We start from the raw sequence: 16,454 nt of genomic DNA, 5'->3' as shown, positions 1-16,454 counted from the left end.
GGTGAGATGCCCAGTCCCTCCGGGGCTGTGCTGGACAGCCACCCCTTCCCAGTGAAGGTTTTGGTTTCTTAGAACAGCTCTGACTGCCACAAAGATTAAAACAAGTTTTTATTGGAAATGTTCACTGTACAACAGATAAATGGCTTCAGTACACTTTCAGGGAGCCTGTACACAGCGCTCACTGGAACAGGCCACTGAAATACAAAAAGCAGTGACCGGAGTATGAAAAATGAACAATTGTCTATAAATCACCAGCAGTTGATGCAGATCTCAAAGTGTCTAGAAGTACCATCTGCCCTTACTCCTGAAACCTAACCCAGTGTCCTAGTGCTAGTCTAGAAGTTGATCTAAGTTACTGGGCCAGCCGCTGGCCTGTGTAACTCTTCACAGCATTTGTCTTACATTCAGTTAAGAAATGTCATTGTTGCCTCTTAAATAAGCGTTGGGATTCTCTCTCGCTCGCCCAACTGTTCCCCATAACATCTAAGTAAAAATGCCCATTTTACATACAGTGAAGATGGTGGGTGTCGGCTCTACCTTCTGAAAGGCATGCAAAGAGAGGACACTAGCGATAGTCCTGGAAGGCACACGGTTCAGAACTGTTAGCTACTGAAGGTGGCTGGCAGAAACTCTGAGCCTCGCTGCAACGCTAGAATTTTGTTTGCTAGAAATGACTGAATGTTGGCAGAATTCCCAGGGTTTTGTTTATATATGGCTTGACTTTGCATATTGAAGAATTCACTAACACTGAACCCTGGGGAGCTCAGTTTGGACGTGGACGTTCTGCCTCTGAAACTGGCTTGCAGAAGCGTTCACAGCTGGTCAGCCAACGCTGAGAGCTGCGATACCTGTGGTGGGGGAGCCCACCTCTGCTCTGCTCGGCCCACGCTACAGAAGAGGAAGCAGCGGCTGCAGCGCAGCTCTGGTTATTCCGCTGCCGAGGCTGGAGTGTGTCTGTCTGTCCTCTCTTGGGCGACCAGACAGATGAGTCTCTTTTTCACAGTAAGTAAAGCTGCTGCATACCCCACCAGCATGTCAGGAACATGCCCCTGCACTGAGGTAAAGCAGAGTAGGCTTGTGAGGATTAAAATGCACTTTAAAGTCATCTGAGGACACCAATTCTCTGAAGCGCAAGCTCTTGTATGTTCCTGCTTTTAATCCCTCATTGCTGCTTCCACTAGAGTTGCCATCTGTCTTCAAAACCACTCCATTTTCTGCTGCCACTCTGTCATGACCTCAGCTTATTATGCAGGACAGCTGCTTATTTTGGTAATTTCTGGAGCAAGCACCTGGAATGATTGAAGGGAAAGGGAGTATCTGGGGAGGGAAAGGAACAATCTTGGCTTTGAGGTTAAAAATAAAGCATCAGTGACATCTGCCACTCTCCTGGAACCCAGCAGCATGAGGTAAAGAGGGAAGGCCAGGCCACTAAAGCTTGCAATATGGGCTCTTGTTTCGGCATTAATTCCCAGCCAAAGAGGAAGAGACCCAAAACTTCCTTTCAACCCCAGATCACAGCACAGGCTGCTCTACCCCACCTCGCTTACCACGTGCTGGTTAGCTGCAGAGCAGCATTCCTGCTAGCCAGGTGGAACAAAGCCCAGAGCTGCAAACCCCCAAAGCTCAGGCCAAGCCCTCATGCTGTGTTTACCTGCCCCAGCGGTGAGCCAAGTTCCTTCTGTCATCAACCATCTGACAATGTTACCTGGGATCTTCCCAGGGGCCTTTCCTGGAGGTTTTCCTGGTCTAGTTGCAGGGGACCTGCTGCAGGCAGCTGCGTCCTCTGCTCCTGCGGGAGTTGGGAACCTGGGTCTCCTGAAGCCCTGGGTGCAGGTGTGGGGAGTGTCTTTCTGTCCCTCATCTCTGGGCAGTTTTCCTTCGTGCAGCCAGAGCCACGGCTGAAGGTGCGGAGCCTCGAGGCGAGACAATCCTTAACGCTTATCTCTTCATTACAGGAGCCCCAGGGAAGGCAGCCCTCGTTCCCTGGCAGCTCACTGTGACCTCGGCAGAGTTTTCTGGTCTTTCCCTTTGGACGCTCACAAAGGGGAGAAAAGCTGCAGCAATGGCTCAGGGAACAAAGGGTTAATGCCCAGCTGTCACATGCTCCCTAGGCTTAACTTCTGCATGCCCCGAAGCTCAAACATCCAGCCAAAGTGGAGCAGTTCCTGTCTTTACAAACCTCTCCATCTGGCTTTCCTCTCTGGGAAGCTGAATAACTGCACAGCTTAGCCCAGCCCACAGCACTGCAGAGGGAGGCAGGATCACGACACAGATCTCTCAGCCCTGTCTCTGCTCCCTTGAGCTTTGCAGCTTTGTTCTCTAATGCATTTGTGAGAGTGCTCTCATGGCCTGTAGTGTGGGCTTCATCAAGCCTCTAGGAATTAGCACCACCTGCCCAAAGAAGGGAAAAGAAGAAAACAACCCCAAGAAGCAGGTGCTAGTGGCTGCACAGACTCTGCTACCTTGACGGAGTGGCTGGGGTGGATGCCCCCTCCCTGTCAGCTGGAGCTGTGGCTGAGCTCTCCCCATGTTAATGGAAAGCTTCCCACTCCTCCTTGCTCAACAGCTTGGCCATCAGGCTCTGCTAGCAGGTCTCAGCAACCGAAATGGCTTTGCAGTGAACAGGAGAGGGCATGACGGGGTTAACCCTGCAAGCACAGACATGCAGTCAGTTGGAGCATCCTCTTACAGCAAGGGGATGAACAACCCTCCATGGCTCCCTTGGAGACTGCAGGAAGAGCCTGAGCCAGAAAAGCTGAGTAGCTCCCTGCAGGAGAGGAACAGGAGGGCTAGAGCTGGCCCAGGGCCTGCCCCAGAAGCTCCAGGCCAGAAGGCTGCAAGCCTGCGCTGGAGGACAGCAGGTGCTGGGAGCTCTGTTCAGTCCCTGCCTCCTCTGCTTTCGTGAGGAGCCAGGGTGGTTTTACTCCCACTGCCGCAGCGGTGCGTTGTCAGCTCAAGGGCACAGTCTGCAGGGAGTGGTTAAGACTGGCTGCCTCCACAGCTGGGGCAAGTGGGAATGTGCAATGAATTCCCTTTAAAAAAATCATACAAAATTATTTGGCTAATAAATTAAAAAGTCACTTGGTCACTGCTGTGGGGAACTGCTGCTGTTCTTTCCTGGAGGGGGGGCTTGGGGGTGACCCTCCGCGGCCAGAAGCCAGTTCAGCCCAGGTGAGGGGATTATTGCTTGCGTGTTCCCAGCTGGAAGCGGGCTTCCTCGGAGATCCCATACTGCTCCAGGGGGTCCTGCAGCAAGAGCACAGGGAAGGCACCAGTGAGATGCAGACAAAGGGGGAGGTCAGCAGGACTGTCCCACAACCAGCCTGCACTCTGGGGCTGGGCTGGGCACTCATTCCATTCATATGCTGGATTTATCCCAGTCCAGCCCTTGGCTGCTGTTCCTGGTGCAGAAAGTCAAGCAGCCCTCAGGGAGGACACAGCAGATAGATAGATAGATAACCAAGGTTCGTGGGCTGTATTCATTCCACACTGGCACAGGAATGCAGAGTTGAGCCGCAGCCACCTCAGTCACCTCGAGCAGGGACGCTCTGAGGAGCCTGGCAGGGTGTGAGCAGCATCGCAACCCACGTATGCTCTCATTTGGCCAGGGCTGCCTGTGAACTCCTCCAGAGAACCGGTGGGAGCCCGGGCTAGCCCAGGCCAGACCTGTCCAGCTACAAACCTCAGGCCACTCTGCCATTGGAAGAGTGCACGTACAAGGGTCAGAGCTGAGCACAAAAATGCAGGCTGCTTGGCAGAGGAAGACTCTCAGGTCTGGCTGTTGAGACCATGGCTTCAGAAACTGGCTTACTACGGGATCTCTTCTGTACACATGGCAGCAAACAGCCTTGCGCAGGACAGTTGGCAGCAACACCTGAGATCACCAGCCCCTGCTCCAGTCCAAACCCATCGGTCACCACCTGACAAGCTGACTTCAATGGACTCACCTTCCCTGTCATTTTCTGGATCTCATTCCGGTAGAAAATCAAGCTCCTCCTCATGAACTCGTAGCTGTAAGACAGGAACAGACCATGCGGCAGGCTGAGCAGAAAAGGATGTGGAGAAGTTTCAGATGCTATTTAGAGCTGAAGGGAAGCTTGCATGGGAGGAGACGATGGCTTTCCTCCCTGGGTTCACCACAGGCTGATCCCAGAAAACAAACAGCACAGAGCGCACAACACAGACCTCACGCTAGTGGCTCAGCCTACCTAGCTCGCTTGAGTGCCTCAATCCACTCCTGACACTGCTCTTCACTGTCACATTCGAAGCAGTATTTCCTCTCTGGCTCCTCAATGAAACCTGCCAGGGATAAAGAAAAGGCTTAAGAGAGGTCCTGGCAGAGCTGCCTGCGCTCCACTGTCTCCCTCCCCAGCAACAGCCAGGCTCTGCCAGGCCACAGTTAGCATCTCTGTTCAACTAAGATGATCTGTGAACAAGCTGGTAACCCAGGCCTCTGTCCCGTCTCCCCTACCCTGGGCAGCTCCTGGCTAGCCTGGAGCAGCTGCCTACAGCGTTTGTCAGCTTACAGCAGCCAAAGACTTCAGAAAGAGCAAGTTCTCAAAACTGAGAGTGACAGCTCAGAACTGAACCGGATCAACATGGCCAGATTCGGGACTGAAACTCCCTGAGCCTCCTTGCAAAAAGTCACCAGAGATTTAGTAACCCAAGTGGAAAATGGCCCCGAGGAAGCGATTTTGATATATTCAGAGGGCAGCCATCTGAGGAGTTAAATTGCACTCAGTGAAGGCACTGACCTGTCTTTGCTCAAGGCTTTGGGGAATTTGGTACTGTGCAGAGTGGAAAGCAAGTCCCCATGCAACTCCAGTTCTTTACCAAGACAGAATCAGGACATCTAATTAACTACACTGTCCCTAGAGCTCTGCTCTTTAGTACACATAGTCCACTGATATCTAGGCTGCTGCTGAGAAATAAGTGGGTCAGACTGCATCTAAACCCCTCTGGGCTGCTGTGCAGGGACACAACCTGACACCAACTGCCATCAGTTTTAACGCTTTTCTCAGGCATCTTCATTCACCAGAGCTCCCGACAGTCCTAAAGCCCCAGAAATTTGGAGCACAGTGCTTAGAGAGATCAGTATGTTCAGGCTGTTTGAGGGTGCTTTGCAGACACCGAGAACACCACCTCTCCCGGCTAAAAGAGGAGACAAGGCTCTGCACAGAAAAGCAGCTGTGCCCGACAACCAGGCCAAAAGATATGGGGATGGCCTTGGAGAAACATCCTGTTATTTTCGCCACATACCTCTCGCACAATGATTAGTTGTTGGATGAAAGGCTGCTTACAAAGGACGACACACCACGAGCCAGCTGGAGCCATGGCTATCAACACAAGGACAAACAGCGTGGCGGGAGGACTGGTGCTAGATTAGCCTGACAGATGGTTTATCTGAGGCTCACTTTTTTTTTTGATAAAATGCAATAGCACAGAAGCAGCAATCTGTCAATACCAAACCCTCCTAGAGAGGGATTTGCACAAGCACTAAGCCGTGGTCTGTCTGTTGTTACTGCTTCTGTCCTCACATGCAGCTGTGCAAATCACACAGACTGTTTCAGCCAGCGATGAAATACCGCTGTCCTCAGGACGGGGCACGGCAATGCCAAAGTAGCAACTGGCAGCTGAGGAGGAGAAGGCTGAGGAGCCCTAACCCCACTGTTAGCAGAGAAACAAGAGCGAAAAGCAGGAACTAAGCAGCAGAACATTTCCTTTTATGTAGCACTACTTGCCCTAAGGGAAACACAAAGGGAATGCATACGCAGAACTCACTGATTGAGAAGACGTTCTCCTCCTCTTTGGTGATCCTGCAGTGTTCCAGCAACAGAGCTCCAATGGGCTGGAAAAGACCCGGAGAGAGGGTTCAACCCACGTCGTCCACCAGCACGACAGTGGTCTGAACCCACAGAGTTTGCCTAGTGCCTTTTAAGCAAGTTTCATAACCAGGTGCTACTTTTAAAGTAATGCAGTCTAATTGCATGAATGTTCCATGTTCTTTGAATCGACCTTTTTGCGTCTACTGATGTGCTTCATTGTGCTAGTCTTACCCGTAACACCTTGTGTATGTTAATTAGGTGTTAAACATTTCTACTTGCTCAGATTCAGTCTGGGCTTTAGCATTCGTTTCTGTGATGCGAAGACAGCACAGAAGTTTACTTCCGTGCTCAGTAAATCAAACAAAGACGAAACATTTAACACGACACAAAGAACAACTCACGTTGTACTTCACAAGGGCAGTCCTGAAGCCTTGCAAGAGGTTAAGAACAGTGTGTTGATGAACTAGAACAGCTCAGGATAAACAGACAAACAGTAGGTACTATTTGCTCGCCAGCGCACACTGAGCAAGGACATGAGAACCAAAGGGTGATACAAGCCATAAACAAAAGCAAGCCACAAGCGAGTTGTTTTGTCCAAGCCAAACAAAATGCGAGAGGCAAACGAGGCAGCAGAGAAGATACTGAAAAACCTGGTTTACTATGTATTTCTGGCACAACCATTTTACATTAGCACCCTCCACCTACCTGCTCAACTATTTTGATCCATCCAAGAACATCACCTCCCCTCCCTCAGAACACACAAAAATGCTTACAAATAACCACCAGAAAAGAATAGAGCAGAGCAGCACTGGGTGGCAGCAAAGGAGACGGGCCGTGTCCTCAAGAGCCTCATCCTACACCAGCGCAGGAGCCACAGCTGAGACTACAGACACGTGCCAGAGCGACTGCTCGGTGTCTCGGCCCCACCCAGAGAACTGTGACTGCAGGTCTAGCGAAGCAGCGATAAGCAACTGCACTTTGGCAGAGAGAAAAGGGTATTTCTGAAAACAGGCGCTCAGCCATTATCAGCGTAAAATATTTATGATGGACTAAGTCTAAACATGCCACTAAAAGCTTTCCAGTTCCTTTGTTTATAGCACCAGCATGCACACAGCACCTTTCTTCACACTCATTATTAAGATTGCTTATATATTTGTTTTCCAACAAGAGGATCTTTAGCAACAGTTATCAAGGGATTCATTAACAATCACTAGATCTCAGCAGTGGCAAAGCCAGAAACAGAACCCAAAGGTCCCATCCCTTGCTGCTTTTTTTCTAGAGCCAAGCAGGGCTTCTGCATGCCCAAACTAACAATATTGACAGGGTAATCACCACAAAAGTTTCCCAGTAACAGTGAGCATTGTACGCAAGTAAAATTCCTGGCACGAAAAAGAAGAAACAATGCTAATGCTTCTCTTGGGAGAGCAAAATATAAGCTTCCCCTCTCAGTTTGGCATGATAAGGCACAGTCCTACAAACAAACATCACAGACTCCACCTTTTGCAGTTTTGGGACAACAGTTATGTTTAAAAGATTCATTCCAAGCTCACAGGAGAAGCACCGGGGTGTGGTTGGATGGCAGCGCTGCTTCTCACCCCCACGAATTTTCGCCGAGTTGATGGAAGAGGAAACGTGGGCGCTCTGTCCTCGCTCTGGCAGCCTGTTCCCGTACCATTTTACAAAGCCCACGCAATCAATTCACAGAAAAAGAAGAGAGAGGGAGGAAAACAAACAATGGCAACAAAAAAAGCAGATTCCATACCTCTGCTTCATCTGTCCGGAAGTAGAAGAGAAAGTTGACAACGAGCTTCACGAGCCGTTTCTTTAACACTGCAAAGAAAAAGAGCGTTGAGGTAGGCAGAAGGGCCAAGCTAGCCAGCACAGGGGGCAGAGGGAAGCCCCTTCCACCCCTGCCAGCACCCAGCGCGGTGCTGATTCAACCAAACCTACGGGGAAGCTCCGGTATGGTTTAGACTTTTGGTCCTAGAGGAGCTCGCGACCCTCAACCTGCTCGGGAAAGGCACCCTCTGCATCGACCCCGCCGGGCTGTCCTCGACTGAACTGCAGCCACAGGGTGACAGAAGTCACTTTGCAGCTTCTCGAGTGGCTTCTGGGCAGACAGAGCCCACGGCACCATGTCACTGACACGCAGACGACGCAGCTGCCCAGCCGACAGGACCTCCGCCAACCCCAGGGAGTGCTCCAAATCCCGGGGGATTCCCTGCCTGGGGCTGTCAGCATCGATGTCACCTCTGAGGGACAAAGTCCCCCAGAATGCTGCCAAGTCCTTGGGGGGAGGAAAGACCTGGGACAAGGGAGCGAGTTCCTTTAACGCTTGTACTCCAGTGCTGGTTTGCAAGGAAATTTGCTGGGAGATTTCAGGAAAGAGCCTCTTACTCCGATACCCTGGTCCCTCGTGGCCCCTACAGCCACACTGGCCCCAGCCGCACGCCATCCCTCCACTCCAGTCCCCCCCGAACCAGATACCACCACTAGTGCTCCCCAGTCCTACACACCAGTCCTCCCAGTCCTGCCTCCCAATACCCCTAGTCCTGCCCACCCAATACAGCCAGTCCTAATCCACCCCCCTACCCCTGCCCCGCCCAGTACTCCCAGTCCAGCCCTGGTCCTACCCCCCCCCTTTCCCAGTCCCGATTCTCCAGTACCACCAGTCCTGCCCAGCCCCAGGGCGCCCAGTTCTCCCAATCCCTCTCCCCAGTCCCCCTCTGAGCCCTACCCACCCAGCAATTCCAGTCCTGGCCCTCCACTTACTCCCAGTCCTACCCTCCACCTCCACCTCCATCAGCCCCAGCCCCTCCTCACCGCTCCCCTTCTTGGGCACCCGCATCAAGATCTCGGCCGCCTTCTCGGCGGGCTGCCGGGCCAGGGACAGCAGCTCCCGCTCGTTGTACCGCATGGCGAGGTGTCCCCCCCCGCCACCACCGCCCGCCCCTCAGCCCTCTACGGCCGCCCCATCCCGCCGCCCTGCGTCCCGGAACCGGAAGCGTCCGCACCGGAAGCTGCGCGCCGTGAGCGGGGGAGGGAGGGCAACGCGCATGCGTGGCGCGGGAGCGGGGCTGAGCGCACCGGTACGGGCCGGGGGGGGGCCGGGGGTTTTGTTGGGGGGTGTGTGGGGGGGTCTAGCTGTCCCTGAGGGGTGTGGGGGGGTGATCTTTGATGAGGGGCGCTTGGGGAGTATTTGGGGGGGGCTTTGGCTCTCGCTGAGGGGCTGGGGGTGTTTGGGGGGGGGCTTTGGCCCTTGCTGAGGGGCTAGGGTGTTTGAGGGGGGGTGTTGACCCTTGCTGAGGTGTTGGGGGACGGCTTTGGCTCTTGCTGAGGGGCTGGGGGTGTTTGGGGGGGGTTTGGCCCTTGCTGAGGGGCTGGGGATGTTTGGGGGGTGTTGACCCTTGCTGAGGTGTTGGGTGGCACTTGGGGGGGGCTTTGAGCCTTGGTGAGGGGTTAGGGGCTGTTTGGGGGGGGGGGTTAACCCTTGCTGAGGTGTTGGGGAATGCTTGGGCGGGGGGGGCTTTGAGCCTTGGTAAGGGGCTGGGGGGTGTTTGGGATGGGCTCTGACCCTTGCTGGGGAGCATTTGAGGGGGGGGTTGGCCCTTGCTGAGGGGCTGGGGGTGTTTGGGGGGGGTGTTGACCCTTGCTGAGGTGTTGGGTGGCGTTTGGGGGGGTGTTGACCCTTGCTGAGGTGTTGGGTGGCGCTTGGGGGGGGGCTTTGAGTCTTGGTAAGGGGCTGGGGGGTGTTTGGGATGGGCTCTGACCCTTGCTGGGGAGCGTTTGAGGGAGGCTTTGGCCCTTGCTCAGGGGCTGGGGCTGTTTGGGGCGGGGGGGTATTGATCCTCGCTGTAGGGCTGGGAGGTGTTTGGAGGGGAGCTTTGACCCTTGCTCAGGGGCATTTGAGGGGGGCTTTTACTCCTGCTGAGGGCCTGGGGGTCTCTGTGGCCTTCCTGCAAAGGTCTGACCCTTGTTGGGGGATTTCTCTATGTGTGGGGGGAGGTGGGGGGGGGCTCTGGCCCCTGCTGAGGGAAGGGGGCACTCTGGGACCGCTCTTGGGGATTGGGAACAGTGTGCAGAGGCCCTGACCTTGCCAGGGGAGCTTGGGGGGGGGGGGGGGCTCTGACCTTCACAGAGGGTTTGGGGCTTTGTGGGGGTGGCTCTGGGTCCTTGGGGGGGCATCGGGGTGGTTGGACAGCGCCAAACCTTAGTGGTGGAGAGGGGCTTCGGCCCACGGCAGGTTCAGGGGCTGTTGGCTATCAAGGTGAAGGGTGGGAGGCTCCTGTTTTGGGGGGGAGCAGGCGGGAGTTGCTAGTGGGGCTGCTGAGCCTTGTTGGGGCCCCACTGAGCTTGGGGAGGAATACGTCTGCGTGGAAGTGTCTGAGGAGGTGGGAAGGGCTCTGGGGGCTTGTTATTTTGGATCATTTTACTTCCACTCAACTTACTGAGTCAGTGGTACAAGACCTGCTCCATTTGAAATTGTGTCATGTGGCGAGAGTCCAGGGCATGGTTTGTTGTGCTCATCTCATGTCCTTACTGATGGGTCTAAATAGTGGTGTGAACTCCAGGTTAGGGAAAGTGTTAGTTATCGCTCACATTGCTTTTTCTTATTTTTCCAGACTCTCTCTTTCTCCATAAGTAGCTGAAGCACAGAAGTCCCCATCATGGATTTTCAGCATCGTCCTGGAGGTAAAACTGGAAGCGGAGGCGTAGCCTCTGCCTCAGAAAGTAACCGAGACCGCAGGGAGAGGCTCCGGCAGCTGGCTTTGGAAACCATCGACATCAACAAGGTGAGCCTTGGCCTCTGCCTGCGCAGGAAAGAAAAGACACAGGGTTTCTGTCTTACAGACTGTTGTGGGGATAAGTTTAGAGCTTTGCCCGAGTGAAATGGCTTGTAGGGCGAGAGATTTAGTGGAGAGTTGTGGATTGGAATGAAATATTTCTCCTGGTGATTTGGGAGTTGAATGAGAAACATCTGTGATGGGGCTGACCAGAGAGGTGCCAGCAGTTGCGTATTCGAGTAGCTGTTACTACGTTATTTTCAGACTTCTCAGGACTGGCTGGTATTTTGCTGTTTCTTGCCTGCAGTTGGGTATGCTGTCACCAGTTAACAAAGTTGCTATTGTTTCTCTCTGTTTTCATAGTCCTAAAGCAGTGTTATGCTATTAATTTAAATCTACAAACTCAGTTCTTCCAGTGCAGCAAAAGTTCAGCAGTATTTTGATTATTCTGTTGTTTTGCCATGTATTGTGCTTGTAACTTTTTAATAATTCTCTTCCTAGGACCCTTATTTTATGAAAAATCACTTGGGCTCTTATGAATGCAAGCTTTGCCTAACGCTGCACAACAATGAGGTGAGTTGAACAGCTGTCTGTCTTGATCTCGGCAGCAGGTATTTTAGAATAATAGTAGCTTCAAGTGCGAGAGCCTGGGACGTGCCTGATGACTGACTGCTGAAGAGATGATGGGTGGGTAGCGGCTTGCATGTGTTAAGCCTGACAGTTTATGACAGTTCAGCAGCTGAGAGCAATCTGCAATTCTTGAGTAAGATTCCTCTCTGCTAAGGATTAAAATATCCTCGTCAACGTGTGATATAGTCTCTCTTCTGTGACAAGTATCTTTCAGTGTAGGAACAGTCCTGTGTTCATTTAACTTTCTTCTACCTTGTTTTTTATTACAGGGAAGTTACTTAGCTCATACCCAGGGGAAGAAGCATCAGACCAATTTGTAAGTCGTTCTCTGCTGTAGCTTTATTCTCTATTACCCAAGCACTTTAAAATTACCACTTTAAATATCACTAAAAAGCATCTATAAATCTTGAGCTCCATTATACAGTAGCACACTGTGCTTGAATATTCTTTGACTGTGTTTTGTTTCCTAGTGAGCAGCCTGGCACTAGCCAGGAGGTACGGAGCAGATCGGCTCCAAAAAGTGGTGCTGACAAGCTCCATTTCAAGCTCAAGTTCAAAGCCAGTTGTAGGATTTCTGAAGGGAGGGGGAGAAAGAGTTGTAAAGGCAAACTGTTTGAGTCTAGTTATAAGGATCTGGTTTTGTGAATACAGGTTGGGAGAAGTTCGTAAGTTTTATTTTAAGAAATCCAGTTTGCTTTGGTTTAGATGACTAGCTTGTGGGTTTTTTTCTTTTTTATTTCAAGAAGTAAGTCTTCTCATATCCATCTGTGGAGAGGGGCACCAAGGTCATCTCAGGGGTGGATAAGATATTTGAGATGACAGCCTTTAGTCAGGGGAAGGCAGGGATACAATTGGCCTGTCGTGCTGCATGGAAGAGAAATAGCAGGTTTTCCTGGCGTGCTTTCTGTGAAGCGCTGAATATTCCGTGGTAGGGGATTCAAACTGCTCCTAGTGTATCCTTTAGAAACAAGTGCAGCTAACCTTTTAAATTTGGCACATTTCAAATTAATCCAGGGCCCGTCGAGCTGCCAAGGAAGCTAAGGAAGCCCCTGCCCAGCCCGCACCAGAAAAAGTCAAAGTGGAAGTGAAGAAATTTGTGAAAATTGGACGACCAGGTTATAAAGGTATGTCAGGGGTGTCTGTCATAGGAGACACCTAATGCCTGCTGGAGCTTGCCTGAAGTGCAGTGCTGTGGATGTGAATTATTAATTAGTCTTTTTAGCAGATCTGTCCATGAATAAGATATGGGCTTATCTCCCGATGTCCTTTATTGTTTAAATTACCCATGGAACATCTCTCTATTGCTGACAGTCGAGTGAGAACCATTTTAATAATAGATTGGTATGTCTCAGTCTTTCAGCTCTTAGTAGTCGTGCAGGAGATGATGACATTGTTTCAGCCTCTCTTCTCCTTTTATTGTGTTGTACCATCTTTCACTAATGCTCATAAATCACTCATTGCATGTATAGCTCAAGTTTTTTCTCTGAACTACTCATTGTTTTGTTTTGGCCTTCAGTACAAAACTTGGCTTCTTTATCTCCCAGCTTTGTTCTGCAGTGCACAGTGTCTTTGCCCCACAGCTGCTGAATTTCAGTAGAGATCCTTAGTAGTTTCAGTTAAAGACAGTGTGGTGTTTTGTTTGATAAATGGGAGAAAAATCTTGTAATACTTTGTTGTTGGAAGCTTTGTGTGTTTCCTAGAGCAGATATAATGTTGCTCTAACCCTGCTATGTGATGTACTGAGCTTTCTTACTTTCTTTACAGTGACCAAACAGAGAGATCCAGAAACAGGCCAGCAGAGCCTTCTCTTCCAGGTAAGGGCACTGTTAAAATTCTTGGTGTCCAGTTTTATCCAAGTAAAAGTGCTGCTAAATGAGCAGTGCTTTGCAGGATTCATGAAATCAAAAAAAAAAAAAAGGCCTTACCTTCCTAGCCCTCTGCTGCTGATTGTGTCAAGCAAATCCATGATCGTATTTGTCAAGCCGTTTCCTTTGGTGGCACTAAGTTTCTGTTTGTAACTGATCTCTTGATATGCTTCATAGTTGAGGGCTTGTTTTGTGTGAAGGGGGGGTGAAAAGGGGACATTCTCCTTAATGCTGCAATAACACCCCAACAGATTGATTATCCGGAGATTGCAGAAAGTATCATGCCTCGTCATCGGTTCATGTCAGCCTATGAACAGAGGATTGAGCCCCCCGATAGACGCTGGCAATACCTTTTGATGGCAGCGGAGCCCTATGAAACCATAGCTTTCAAGGTAAGATTTGCGATTAACTGAATATTGGGAAAGTTCCTTTCCCACGTTTTCTAAGACATTACTTCCCAGTGAACATTATTATAGACTTCTGTTCTAGCCTTCAGGGGGTTAATGGAGTGGAAAGGGGGGTCAAGAAGACATGACTGGAAGTCATTAAACCCTGCTGAGAATTAGTGGAGGACTCTGGCATGAAAACTAGGCTGTGTGCTGAGCTCTGGGGAGCCATTGAATTCTCAGTGTCTGGCACAGAAAGGAGCCTTCTGGGCTTTGCTCCTCAGCCTTTGTGCAGATGTTAGGAGAGGGTTTTTTGCCAGCACACTTGTCCTTGACCGATAGGGAAGTAACTTAATTCTTTCCTGCCCCCATCTCTATCTAATAACATCCGAGACTAGTGCATCTTACAAAGTCCTGGAATAACTGTGCTTATCTTGCAGGCTTTGGTGCTAAAAAGGGCCATTGAGCTAATCTGGTGGTGCTAATAATAGCTCCTTATTCTTTCTCGTTGCAGGTGCCAAGCAGAGAAATTGACAAAGCAGAAGGGAAGTTCTGGACCCACTGGAACAGGGAAACCAAACAGGTAGCTGGAGCACTGCAACATCTTTCTTGAGGGTTAAAGAGGGAGCAGGAGGGCAGAGCAGCTTGGGGGGAAGGCAATGCAGGAAGAGTGCACAGCAGTCGTATCAGTGCTGGCTTTGATGCTAAAATCTTCATTCCTTCAATGCAAGTGTGCAGTGACTCCTCCTGACAGAAAGATCTTCCTGTGTGTGTGATCTTTGTGAAAATTCAGCCTGGGAGGTAGAATCCTCGGTTGCTGTCAGCAGCAGCAGGATGGTGCATAAACGTGCAACACCGTGTCCTCTCTCTGTGGCTCCTTGCTGCGTGGTTCCTGCACGCAGCTGTCTGTGGTGAGCCTGCAGCATGGATGTACTCACTGGGTATCGTATGTGAGAGCAAGAGATGAATGCATAGTGGGGGATACTGACCCCGTCACAGATAGCTTAGCACTTAGAACAAGTTTCAGAGGAGTTAAAGCACTGGATGACACTAGTGCAAGTCATGAATGCCACCAGGGTAGAAAGGCAGCCGTGATCTGTGAAGGTAACAGGAGAGATCTGAGCCATCTTCCTGGAGGCAGAGAGCAGCTGTGTTGTGTGATGGCACAAAGTTGTCCTGAGGATTAATTGTTCCCTTCTCTTTGCTTTTCTCCCCTCCCCAGTTCTTCCTTCAATTCCACTTCAAGATGGAGAAGCCCCCAGCTCCCCCAAACCTCCCTCCAGGGCCCCCAACTGTGAAGCGGCCTCCTCCACCTCCACTGATGAACGGCTTGCCCCCAAGGCCACCTCTGCCGGACTCCATGCCGCCGCCTCCTCCAGGAGGCATGACTCTGCCTCCTATGCCTCCCTCTGGACCAGTGCCACCACCTCCAGTGCCACCTCAGTTGCCACCAGCACCTGGTGTACCCCCCCCTGCTCCTCTGCCACCCATGATGAGACCACCTCTCCCCACGGAGGGGCCAGGCACTATCCCCCCACCGCCTCCCTCCAACTGAAGCCCCTCCTGGACTCAGTCCCGCTGGACTCCTCTAGCTCGTATCTTTTTTATATGCAGATCACAACTGATTCAGAGAAATATTTCTGTTTTGTATGCCTGTGAATTTGACTAAATCCTGTAGGTGCATTAAAAGGTTTTCCATTTTCCTTTCTCTATGTTCTTCCTGTGTTTTGGTTAAAAATGTTGCCATGTGTTCACTTTCTTTAGCCCTTAGATATATAAAACATTCCCAGTCTGGTTACAGTTTGGAAATTCTCCAAAGAGGAGGCAAAGGATTGGAAATCTCTAGGCACCTCAGCTCCTTCTAACTGAATAGCTACATCAACCTAACTCAGCTGTGTTGGCTTAACGTATTACCCCCTTTAGACTGCTTGCTGTGTATCCCATAAATCACCAGCCAGTTAATCAGTTGCTATTCAACTGAAGTTCTTTATCGAGCTGTTCATTCAGTGATGGGGTGACTTGTCATAGACACACAGAAAGGATTCTGTTACTGCATCACCAGTAATCACAGCGGTGGGCAGAATGGAGGGCAAGCAGAATTTTCTAAATCCAGTTTTCTTTTGTCTTCCTGCTGAATTACGGTTGCAATCGGAAGAGTATCGCTCCTGCTGCATTGGGAAACCTCCTTTCTCCTCCTGGTGCCAGAGCACTGTACCGTAGCTCAGGTGTTGCCAGCTAAAAGCTGGAAACATCTCTACTGAGGAAATCAGTTTGGACTGCTTCTCAGGAGTCCTTGAAAAGCGCCAGACAAGATTTCATTGACAATTTAAGAAAGAATCATCCTTCCCCGGTACGCAGCTGCCTAGCTCCTACCAGCTGCTTACTAGACTGTTTATGCCAAATGGGTTCACAAACAAAGTGTTAGTGCTCTCATCTGACAGGCAGGGGTTTCTGGGAATGTTTAGTCAAAAGAAATCACCAAAGCTGCAGTGATACAAAATCTTAGGTTATTATTATAATTCATTAAATGTTGTCTGTACCATTGTGAAGCACCTGCTGTCATGTATGATTTTTGTTGTATATATCCTCCCACTAGAAGACTAGTTTTGGCAAGCTTTTAGTTCTCTGTGGTTTTATTTATACTAAATGTTTCCTTCAAACAATCATTTGGTTCCCATTAAAAAGCAGAGGTTCTAAGATTGCTCCTCTTTGTCCTTTCCAGGATTCATTTCACTGAACTGGGGCGTCTCAGTGCAGGATAGCAGGGTGCTCGGTGGGTAAAGGCATCGCTGGGGGCCGGGCTGCCTGACCTGGGCTTGCTCTTGGCCAGTGCCCGTCTCGTTTCACAGACCGCAGGGCAGTCTGTGCTCGCCGAAGCCCTGCAGCTGTGTGCCCCTTTGATGGAGGAATCAAAGTCTTCTCCTCTTCTGCTGGCCTGACACGGGTCCCACCCAGAGTGTGTCC

General features: G+C 50.8%; 2 protein-coding genes across 3 annotated transcripts; one reads left to right on the top strand and one right to left on the bottom strand.

The window, feature by feature from the left end:
* Positions 1-91: 91 nt before the first annotated feature.
* Positions 92-8,799, bottom strand: PLEKHJ1 (pleckstrin homology domain containing J1). Of its 2 annotated transcripts, XR_008237128.1 has the most exons (7): positions 8,649-8,799; positions 7,588-7,655; positions 5,782-5,848; positions 4,209-4,299; positions 3,948-4,011; positions 1,652-3,246; positions 92-1,289 (listed from the first exon to the last, which is right to left on the bottom strand). XR_008237128.1 is itself a non-coding variant. In XM_052801116.1 (6 exons), exons 1-6 carry the CDS (start codon positions 8,740-8,742, stop codon positions 3,181-3,183), a joined length of 450 nt encoding a protein of 149 aa, XP_052657076.1. In that variant the 5' UTR covers positions 8,743-8,799; the 3' UTR covers positions 92-3,180. The 2 variants fall into 2 exon arrangements, 1 of the variants encoding a protein (XP_052657076.1); XM_052801116.1 differs by having other exon boundaries at positions 92-3,246.
* Positions 8,800-8,838: 39 nt separating this feature from the next.
* On the top strand, positions 8,839-16,191 carry SF3A2 (splicing factor 3a subunit 2). Its single transcript, XM_052801087.1, has 9 exons — positions 8,839-8,914; positions 10,448-10,618; positions 11,111-11,182; positions 11,509-11,555; positions 12,254-12,363; positions 13,004-13,053; positions 13,356-13,496; positions 14,005-14,073; positions 14,713-16,191. The coding sequence occupies exons 2-9, from the start codon at positions 10,493-10,495 to the stop codon at positions 15,043-15,045; spliced, it is 948 nt and encodes a 315-aa protein (XP_052657047.1). The 5' UTR covers positions 8,839-8,914; positions 10,448-10,492; the 3' UTR covers positions 15,046-16,191.
* The last annotated feature ends 263 nt before the right edge of the window (positions 16,192-16,454 follow it).

Source organism: Harpia harpyja, chromosome 11 (assembly GCF_026419915.1).
Source record: "Harpia harpyja isolate bHarHar1 chromosome 11, bHarHar1 primary haplotype, whole genome shotgun sequence".
Lineage (NCBI taxonomy): Eukaryota > Metazoa > Chordata > Aves > Accipitriformes > Accipitridae > Harpia > Harpia harpyja.
The sequence above is the reverse complement of the archived record's forward strand: the minus strand, read 5'-3'. Positions and strand labels throughout refer to the sequence as shown.